An 11,298-nucleotide genomic window follows, 5' to 3' on the forward strand; every position below is an offset into this window, starting at 1 on the left:
TGTGGTCAGTCCGATCATAATTTATGCATCAGCACAGCAGCCTGGAACGTATCAGGGTGAGATCGCGCGAACACCGGCCGCAGAGACCGCTCAGAACGGGACGCATTTCGACTGCCCTGGGGGCTCGCACTGTACCTGATTTTCAACCTGTTTACATATATATATATATATATATATATATCCAAACTTAATTGATTATGCAGCATAAAAGATCACAACAAACACATCGCTCTACCTTCCAGTAGATGGCAAACCACAATAAGAATCAGAGGTGTATGAAAATTAAATATAAAAAACTATGTATGTTCCACATGCACAAGCCAAAACGGAAGCGTTCTTAAAAAGTTAAATAGTGCAACACACCCACGTTGCGTTCCAGCCCGAATACTATGTGGTGTGACTCCAGAAAACAAGAGTAGGGATCAGCTCACAAGCCAGATTCTCCGGTTTTGCTGGTAATTTCTTATTATTAATTGCATAACTGATTTATTGACATTCTTTTTTTTGGCTGGGCCAGCTTTGGTAAAATACCCGTCTTTGACAGGCGGCAGATGATCTTAGGAAACTTACCTTGCCTCTTGATCCACATTTCGGTATTGACCAGTGTGCCCTTTTGTCCCCACCTGGCGCGGAGACATCTTCCACGTCCCCTATCAGCCCGGCTGATGCCGAATCCGAGTCCTCCCCTTCTTCCAAGTCTTCGCCCTCCTCCGCTTCTGCCGTCTTGAACCGTTTGGGCGCTCTCTCATATTCCCCTTCCTCATGCTCCTCGGCCAGAGACATTCTCAAAATCAGAGATGTGGGCTCAGAATCAGTACCGTCCTTTGCGCGTAGAACTGACAAGAGTGACCGAGAGAAGTTACGAAGGGTTTGGACAGCCTTGACGACGCGTCTAAGCGCTGCTCTCAGCGGCGTGCATCAGCCGGAGCGGACTGTCACAGGCAGCGCGTCCTTCCCTTTGTTCACATCGCAAAGATAGACAGCCGGGAGACGCTTCGTCGCTTCCTCATTGGGCCAATCTCCCTCGGTACGCATGAATGTCGCTTCTGATTGGGCGAACTCGTCTCGCAACTTGTAAATACAGATACTGATTGGTTACCATGGTCATCTGTCAAGAAAAAGATAAGCACATTTTAGTCGAAGCGATAAATCACTTTTGTATGAATATATTAATCAAGCCCAAAGTCTGAATACCTTAACCATTAAAAATCAATCTCAGGGAAGAAAATTAGATTTATTTTACTTTTTAAGAACAACCCCCTGCTTTAAATTTACTGATGTTTTACTGTTTAGAGAGGGCTTTTCTCCGTACAGCACCTTGCCGGTCTGGTCCCAGATAAGTGTTTAAGACAGCGTACCGTACCATTAGCCTGTTTACCTGTTTATATTAAAATCACGATATAATTCGTTACAGCGGTAAGAAAAGTAATGCTGTTTGTTATGTGGTGATGATATTAGGAAATTATTCGTCCCCTCTAGTTGTACTGTTACCAGCTTAGACTTGTTTAGAACAATGTGGAAACATCCATTGATACTAACACAAAATAGCCTACAGTATACATGTCGCTTTTGTTTTTCTTTAGAGGGTAAAAAACGCATGTACGCAATCGTTGCTGTAGGCTATATGTTACTTGGCAACTATTTTCATTCTCGAATAATTACTATACTAATTGCCTTAGTATTTAATGATTATTCTGCTGTGACTTTACACAAATTCAACATTAACACAGATGCCTATGTTTGATCGGTCGCCCGCCCACCTGTTTGCCCCCAAGCGCACTTCATGTGGCTTCCCTGTGCGGTCTCACTATCCTCCGCTGGACTGCACTGGCTTTTTGCTGTCTCTGCATTCTGTTACGAGGCTGTAATAAGTGGATATTCCCGGTTATTGCTGACTTCTATTTTCTACTTTCTAAGTTCAACTAAGACTCCATTTCGAGTCGACATTCTCTCCGTGAGTAACAGGCACCAATATGCTAATTGAAGGTGCATTTACAAATTATATATATTTTACATATACATATTATATTTTAAACCTGACTGATCTCCAGATTCTCCGGTTCCTACTCACTATATTGAGCAAAGTCATTTTTATTAAGTGACACAACTTAATTAAATATGATTTTGCAGTGCAGATACCCTATACGTATTGATAATGTGTACCATAGTAAGGTTTTGCATACTTTCCAACGAAAACGAATCCGTTGCGGAAATGAAATTATGATCAATGGCCTCTCAGCGAATAATAGCATTATGTTGTCATTGTTGTAGTATCATATTAAGGTATCTTCTTTCAATGGTAAGATGGCATATCACAACAATAGAAGAAAAATAGGAGATGGATTTAATCCCACTAATTAAACGCTTGCTTCTGAGTTTAAAACCCAGTCCTTGAAACTAATTATATATCTTAAAGCAGTCCTTTTAACGAAAGAAGCCCACTCGTGATTACTGAGTACAGATCACTGAGTTGCCTGTCAATAACAGGCTGCAGGTAAATAGCTGTTAATGAATAGGTTGTAAAATCAAATATTGGATGAAAACTCTATGATTATGAAATAAATGTAGAAGCTGGGAGGCACTCAACAGTCTCTTTGACCATAAACCACGTGACTCCGCTTAGATGTCATGTAACATCCGTTAAAAAAGCGGCGTACCGTGGAAATGGTGCAATTAGAGAAACGTTATCAACTGAAGTTAAATCTGTTTTAAAAATATGTGTCTTGGCAGGAAAGAAACTGAAGGGGCTGGTTATGTGTGCGCCTGGCAACTGAGACAGTCGTTCTATGACTAAATATCTATGTTCACAAAATAAATAGATAAGTCCTTAGAGGCGTTTTAGTAGGATACTCAGAGCAAGCACGGGCAGAATATAAAATATCTAAATACACATAGCGGTGGATGAGATTTGCACCTCTGGTACCAATTATTATTATATAACAGAAGAACGCAAATGCAAATATCGCAAGGCAGTGCTTATTTTAAACCAGGCTACCGCTAAACAGCCACTTTCAAAAATGCCAGAAATAAAAAGGGACATGGAACGTCTTGGGACTTACTATCAGAGCGCAAATGCACTTTCCTTCCATGGGTGAGATGATTTTTTTCGAATAAATGATGGAAAGACTTTTCACTCATTTCTATTCACACCTTGTATAACATTTCCACTTTCTCTGAAAGATGAGCAAAACGAAACCGGGACAGGTACCCATAGCAGTAACGACCCCATTAGTAAAACGGGAAGGCGTCCAAAGAGGAACATGGCTCGTGCGGTTCCGCGTTCTATGATCAAAATCACTAAGGACCAATGAAAATGGGGGGGCTCCTCTGGGGGTTAATCGGGTGCCACCCCCAAACTCCATTTGGCGCTACCTACCCAAGACTCTTTTAAAAATTATTATTATTATTATTATTATTATTATTAGTGACCAATGTTCCAGCATATCAACAAAGGTACTGCCATGCAATACTTAAAACAGTAACACAGCCAGGGATGAGAGAGAAGAGAAACAAACAAACAAAAAAAAAACCAATGGAAACCAAATTGATCAACAATTTTACAGGTTTTGGCAGCTTTTTTGTTTTTACACCGAACTAAAGTTGTGCCATACTGCTTAATTTCATTAAAAATGGAAAAAGTTCGGTTTAGATCTTAAGACGTTTTTCTTATGAATGTGAAATTTTCCACATTAATAAATAACTGAATCACAAAAATAATATCTGCTGTTAACACCTCATTTTTAAAATAAATAAAAACGTCAAACATTTCAATTGTCACTTAACTTCCAATCTTCCTACTAATAAAATTAGATAAATCTACCCAAAACATTCTTGTATAGATACATTTAAAAAGAAATGAATAGTGGACTCATTAGGTAGATCCCCCGAAAAATCACAATTATAATCTATCTCTAGTTTGAACCTTTCTAAGATTTTCTTGGCAGGGTATATTCGATGAAATGTTTTAAATGAAATTTCTTTAACCTTATTTTGGATGCAATATTGATTTAACAATTTCCACACTTTCTTCCAATCTAATATCATCAAACAGGGAAGTCCAGAAGAATTTTGCAGAGGGAGCTGTTGGTTGGCAAAGGGAATTCCTAATATGCTGGTTGTTACATTTATCGTCCCATAAGTTAATATCCCCAATAAATATATTTTTATAGGCAACGTCTGGGCATTTATAATTTATACAAACATTCTGATGAAAATGTATTGCACTTCTAGACATTAAAGACCACAGCATATTCTTTAGGTTTATTTGGTATTTTATATGTCTCAAGAAATTCCCTATAAGTCATTAAAAGACCACTGGCATTCAGTAGCTGCCCAACAATCAAAATACCACAGTCAATTCATGATTTATAAAATAGTGTCCTATTTTTATATAATATATCTCTGTGATTCCATATAAATACCCGTGGGATGTAAAGTTATGTTTATACATCAACAACCATGCTAGGAGTGCTTGCCTGTGAAAATTACTTAACGTGTGTAAAGTAGCACTTTCACAAAAATTCAATGCCACCAATAGAATCAGATAAATAGTTTGGGAAACCTACCCAAACCTCGCTGCTCTTCCATCCCAGTGCCGCTTGATGTTTTGAGCTCAGGGTGGTGAAAGTCAGTATGACCAAAAGACTTTACTGAAGTTATTTTGTATAATCTGTAGCCATCACCAGCTACCAACAAGATAACGAGGATGAAAACACAGGTCGGCTACAACCACTCTCATTGCATCGACAACTTGAACAGTGGCAGGTAGATCGTAGTGGCAGCTCCATTGAATTGTTCTTTTGGTGGTGATGTGGTTCTGTCACACGAGTCCTGCCCTGGGCTGGTGGCACCTGGAGCCCAATCTTATTTAAGCAGAGCAGTGAGCAGTTCTCATCACTGATCATCATCATCGCTCTTGCAGCATAGTGTTCAGCTGCTTTGTCAGAGTTGAGTTTTATGGAGTTAGATGTGGAAAGTCTGTTTCCTCTGTGTCTGTCAGTTGTCAACAGGTGCTGGCTTGGTGGTTTAAAAAGCTGGGGATTCGTGGGCCTTGTTGACCGTCACTTTGCTTTGGGCCTCTGGTTAGCTGGTTTCTGGTTTGGGGATTCGTGGGCCTTGTTGACCGCCACTTTGATTTGGGCCTCTGGTTAGCTGGTTTGGGGATTCGTGGGCCTTGTTGACCGCCACTTTGATTTGGGCCTCTGGTTAGCTGGTTTCTGGTTTGGGGATTCGTGGGCCTTGTTGACCGCCACTTTGATTTGGGCCTCTGGTTAGCTGGTTTCTGGTTTGGGGATTCGTGGGCCTTGTTGACCGCCACTTTGATTTGGGCCTCTGGTTAGCTGGTTTCTGGTTTGGGGATTCGTGGGCCTTGTTGACCGTCACTTTGCTTTGGGCCTCTGGTTAGCTGGTTTCTGGTTTGGGGATTCGTGGGCCTTGTTGACCGCCACTTTGATTTGGGCCTCTGGTTAGCTGGTTTCGGGTTTGGGGATTCGTGGGCCTTGTTGACCGCCACTTTACTTTGGGCCTTTTGGACATACCCAGATGAACATTCCTGGTGACTGAAGTCATCAAAAGAATGTTGGTTAAGTCGTTCTTCTACCTTAAGGACAGGGGAAGAATTCATCAGAATTCATACTTTAGTGTTTAAGTTCCTGATAGAGCATAGAGTTAGATACCTGTGTGGGTTGGCTGATATCAGTGTTTCCCAACCTGGTTCTCTGGAGCCCCTGGACTGTCCCCGAGTAGAGAGCTGGGAGGGAGCAAAAACGTGGACCGTCTGGGGCTCCCCGAAGACCGGGTTGAAAAACACTGCTCTAGGGTCCAGAGCGCTGAGCACAGAGCCCTCAGGGCAGGCCTGGGTTCCCCTGGAGGTGCCACCACCATGACCATGCATGCCCCTGCAGCAGTTCCAGATGGGGATGCCGATGCAGAGAATGGGGCTGGATGAGTTTGGATCATTATTCTATACTGAGCAGGGGAACCGTTACATATCAGTAGCAGTCAGCTATTTCACATAGTGGCCGGAGGCCATTACCACCCCCAATCAGGGAGGGAGCATCATTCTGGGTCCCCTCTGGGGGCATGTTTGCACATTTCGGAATCTCTGAGGAGCTCCATGGTGACCAGTAGCAGAGCTCTGTGCCCCAGATCTTCAGGGAGGTGCGGACACCAGCCCTATGCTGATGTACAAGGTGTAATTACTTGTGTTAGACACTTGTTTTGTTGCTCAATTGCCTGTTCAGCGCTTGTAGACACGCAGCACGTGTAATTAGTTATTTGGGGGGGTAAAGGCTTAAATACACTGACAGGGTGTTTAGCCTGGTGTGATTTCAGTGCATCGGGCTTCATGTAGAGTGGAAGGCAGAAATTCTTGTCAGAAAAAGACATTAGACGTAAGGTCAGTTGGATGCGTAGAGCTTGGCTCTCATTGGAGTATGGGGAATGGGTTGTAACTGCTGTGGATAGGTTACAGTATCTTATTCGTAATATTAACTGTAGTCATTAACATAATACATACGCACTAAGCAAAAAATGAACAAATTTTTGTTTTCTTTTTGTATGTGGATCACCATAAGTATTCACAAACAGTTGTAATTCCCTACAATTCCCAGGAAGCCGCTAGCCATCATCTACACTGATCTGTAACTTACCATAGTACCAGGCACTCAATGGGAAATTGAGGGTTAGAAACCAAAAAAAGTTTCACATATATTCTTTAATTTACCGGATTCAGCTATGTTGAAGGGGTTCTTTGGCCCTGCCCCCACCTACACGTGGCTCATTTGGTAGAGCTAACGCACTAATTCACGCTACACATGACATCACATCAGAAGGAAACAGAGATGAATGATGACTCGTGATCTTCAGAAATGCATCTAAAATAGGGAAAACATTACACAAAATGGCTATATTGTTAATTTGGGCCAGTGCTCTGGAGTGGAACACAGCTCCTTCCTGTCAGAGATATTTATCTGAGAAATTTTGTTTCTAAAGATTCAGGCACAGTGTGTGAGTGTTTAACACAAAGGCAGATACTAACAGGACTGGACACATTAAACCTTAATTTAAGGTTCTAATCTGCAGAACATGGTTCCCTTTCTAATGTAGACCTATTCCAAATCGAATTCATTTCAATTTTACTGTTTAATAGTAATTATAGTACCCATGGTGGCATGATATGTCATGAAGGTGCTCCTCTGCCTTATGTCCTGTCCTGCCTGCCTTAAGTCCCTGCATCAGGAAAACTGGAGCGATGGATAGATGGATGTTTGGATGCACTATGCTATCCTGTGTTGGAGTGACATCCAGGATGTTCCCCTGCCTTGTGCCGTGTGCTTCCTGAAATATGGTCCCTACAAGCCTGTGATAGATATGCAGGTGGGAGGAAGATCTTTGTACAGTAATTGTTCTATTTTGTACTTCTAATTGGATTCATGTTGATAAGAAGATGCATAATTTCTCTTTGACTTTCATGATTATATGGTTTGTTTGCGCTGCTTGGATATGTCAGCATTTATTAGGGAGTCCTCCTTGCAGCTGGGCAGACATTCATTTTAAAAGACTGAATCATTAAGTTATGGTTCTGATAATTATGAGTAATATTAATAGTTATTCTTCGTGATGTGACAACAATGCTGTTTGGCATTTTTGTATGATTTAGAATACTGTAGGAAATGAGCAACCTTCTCTCTATGTCACTAAAACAAACATCAACAATGCTGTTCTGGGAAACCAGAGGCTCATTCGATTTGAAAAGAAGGCACTTGACACTGCAGAGGTTTGGATGGGGTATGAGCCTGTTACTTCCATTGACAGTTGTTATGTCCAATCCCATCTATTACATCTAACTACACCTGTTACTTCCATTCACAGCTGTTATGTCCATCCACAGCTCTTACATCTAATTACACAGTTACATCCATCCATAGCTGTTACATCCATCCACAGCTGTTATGTCCATCCCCAGCTGTCATGTCCATTTACATCTGTTACCTCCATCCACATCTATCATATACATCCACAACCATTACATCCAATCACAGCTGTTACTTCTATTCACAACTTGCATGTCCATCCAAAGTTGTTACTCAATTATCAGCTGCTATGTCCAGCCTCAGCATTAAAGTTATGTATTTCATGAGGGGTTGTTGGACCCGATCACTTTGGGCTACAGCCCTGAGTATTTTAGCCCAGATGCCAGTTATCTTCCTTTTAAAAAAAAAAAGGTCAAGCCCCAGGTCAACTTCACTTAGTCCCTGATCTTTTCAATAGCTAGAAACCCCCCTGGTGTATTTTAATCTCTGTAATGAGGAACCATAATGTAAAGTAGAGTGACAGGGTTTCTCATATCGGGACACCCAGCAAGCAGAACTGAAACGTCGTGTTCTTGAGCCATAGGAACAGAAATTCTTGATCCAGTGCCCTGGCTTCATGCTTACAGCTACAGGAAGCTCTAGTGAATGAGCCTTTTATTTGAGCTTTCGAATGCCTGCTGTTGACTGGTTCGAATCATCATTTTCTGCAAATGCCTCCACTCAAAAGAGTGAAAACTTCTTAGCATTTTTCCTGCAGTGTCACTTTTATCAGCATCTTGGTTCTGTACAGGTACAAAAGTGTGTCTCCATTAGGCCATGTAGCCTATAAGGATTTACTTAACCCCAGAAAGTTGGATTGGGTGACTGACATCATTCTGTTACATATCCGTGCTTCGGCTGGTGTGAATGGTTTACTCATGTGGCTCTAAAGAGAACCAGGACTAGCCTCAGCTCCGCCCCTACAAAGCCTCCTTGGCACAGGGTCTTAAATGTCAGCTGTGTGCTGATGAATATGAAATTCAGTCTCCCTTCACCACATTTCTCATTCTGTCATTTTCCCGCATGCGTTATCATATGGGCGTGATCTGAGAGTTCTGGTCTGAAGTGTCCATCTTGTTAATTTTGGCACCAACTGCATTAATATTATCAATAAAGCCTAATGGCAGAGCTCTTCTTGAGGAGGTCACCGTATAAAGTGGGGCAGGAAAGGAAATTATATTTCATTTTGTTGTGATGTCTTTATTCAACGTGAAATTTGAATATTTATTAAGTTAGTCGAATCAAACTCTGTCCAACAGTTCAAGCTATTCACTTTTTCCAAGGATAGGGATCCTTTGTGATCTGAACCCACGACATCTGTCACAGGACAAAAATCGAGAACAGGAGATCTAGATGCAGAGGAAACCAGAAACCTAAATGCTAAACATGAGTTGTAGTTGGGGACAGAATATAGGGTCGAAAAGTTGGGTAGTCTGTCCAGGGGAGAGAAGGAAAAGACAAGCTCTCATGCAGATGTGGGGAGAACGCTACAAGCAGGCACTCTCAGAAGGGGGTTAGGGTTTCACACACTCACAAGGAAGCATAGGGACATACAAGCAACTGAGACCATACAAGAGGAGAACTGAGCAAATAGGGGACACCGGAGAAAACTGGAGCAGAGAAACACTTGGTACTCTGTCATACTGAACAATACCTTGCACTAAGCAAACCAGGCAAACCAGTTATATATATTTGAAGCAATTAAAGGCAACCAGGAAAAGTAGACCTTACAAGGGGGTGTGGCCGCAGATCAGGTTCAGAGTCCAGCCTTACAGCACCCCTCCCTCCACAGGTGAGTCCCAGCGCCAAAAGTGCATGTTTCCGGGAGCGTCCCTGTGGGCGGTGCGTTGGATGATTTAGGTGTGCCCAGTGGAAGTCAGCCATCAGCTGCAGGTATCCAGCACTCTTCCTCTGAACTGTAGCCCACTTAATCGACTTGGTATTGCAGAAGATCCCCACACTGATGGTGTGGACACCATAAGCTGGTGAACCGTAGATGTTGAGATGAGGCAGCGGCGCAAGCCGGTCGGAGGGGGGATTCAACGGACTATAGCGGACTGGCTTGAGTAGGGACACATGGAATACTGGGGATATTTGATTCAGGTTGGGCAGCTGGATGTGGTATGTAATTGGACTGATCTGCCGATCGTGAGAGGACTAAAGAAACATTTTTTTGATTGGAGATGGATTTTAATATCATGGATCAGGTAGGGGTGGTGCAGTGGTTAGCACTGTTGCCTCACACCTCTGGGACCCGGGTTCGAGTCTCCGTCTGGGTTACATGTGTGCAGAGTTTGCATGTTCTCCCCATGTCGTCATGGGGTTTCCTCAGGGTACTCCGGTTTCCCCCCACAGTCCAAAGACATGCTGAGGCTAATTGGACTTGCTAATTGCCTGTAGGAGTGCATGTGTGAGTGAATGGTGTGTGAGTGTGCCCTGCGATAGGCTGGCCCACCATCCTGGGTTGTTCCCTGCCTCGTGCCCATTGCTTTCGGGATAGGCTCCGGACCCCCCCTGACCCAGTAGGATAAGCGGTTTGGAAAATGGATGGATGGATGGATCAGGTAGACTTCCACACATGTTGTGCGAGTGAGCCACTTCCCATACTCGCCCACTCCTCTGGCAAATCACATGGTTCTGTCTCCCAGGGGTATAGCGGGGGCTGATATCCTAGAACACACTGAAAGGGCATTAGCAGCAAGAAGGAATGATAACTCTGAGCATACTGCACCCACGACACGAACTGGCTCTAGTCCGTCCCGTCCTTCTTGCACATTTGGACCATAAGAACCTCCCGATGTTTTGGTTGATACTTTTGGACTAACTGATAGTTGGGGGATGATAACCGGAGGACAGGCTAAGCGAAATACCCATCCTCTGATAGAAAGCCCTCCAAAATCGATGAACTGAGGTCCATACTTGCTAATGAAGCCTTTGTACAATCTTCACAGCCTGATGAAATGACTGAATATGATCTCTGCCATTTACAGGGGCAATGGCAATTTTGGCAAGGAAATCAGCTGGCTCATGTTTGAGAACCTGAGCACTACAAAAAAGATCACGGTAAATCCCTGGGATTTGGACACATCAGTAATGAAATCCATGGCAATATGTGACCATGGTCACTGAGGTATAGGTAGCGGACACAGCTGGCCTGCCGGGGAACATGGGAGGCCTTGTTCTGGGCACAGGTGGAACAGTAGAGATATAGTTCTGGATGTCTGCTTCCAGGGATTGTCACCAATAATGCCATTTCACCAGCTCTGCAGTCCTCTAGGCACCAGGATGCTCAGAGCTAAACAAAATGTGTACCCATTGTGTGAGCTGCAGTCACTGTGAACCTAAAATGAGTGAAGAACAAACATTGCTCACTGGGCTTGCCTTGGGCTAAGTCGCATGGTACTTCAAATACATAAAAGGATCTTGTGATAGGTCACTTGCAAAG

The 11,298-nt window shown here is 43.1% G+C and overlaps 1 protein-coding gene across 2 annotated transcripts in view; it reads right to left on the reverse strand.

The window, feature by feature from the left end:
* LOC125715636 (heterogeneous nuclear ribonucleoprotein L-like) overlaps window positions 1–3,204 on the reverse strand; it is a 48,351-nt gene extending 45,147 nt beyond the window's left edge. Inside the window, exons 1-3 of one of the 2 annotated variants that reach the window (XM_048987413.1) lie at window positions 3,060–3,195; window positions 1,761–1,862; window positions 571–1,108 (exon numbers count right to left, since the gene is read on the reverse strand). In XM_048987413.1, the coding sequence (XP_048843370.1) occupies window positions 571–783 (213 nt within the window). In that variant the 5' untranslated portion in view covers window positions 784–1,108; window positions 1,761–1,862; window positions 3,060–3,195. Of the gene's footprint in view, window positions 1–570; window positions 1,109–1,760; window positions 1,863–3,059 lie in introns of both variants that reach the window. The other variant, XM_048987414.1, reaches the window with a different exon arrangement.
* Between the last annotated feature and the right edge of the window lie 8,094 nt (window positions 3,205–11,298).

This window comes from Brienomyrus brachyistius, chromosome 20 (genome assembly GCF_023856365.1).
Source record: "Brienomyrus brachyistius isolate T26 chromosome 20, BBRACH_0.4, whole genome shotgun sequence".
Lineage (NCBI taxonomy): Eukaryota > Metazoa > Chordata > Actinopteri > Osteoglossiformes > Mormyridae > Brienomyrus > Brienomyrus brachyistius.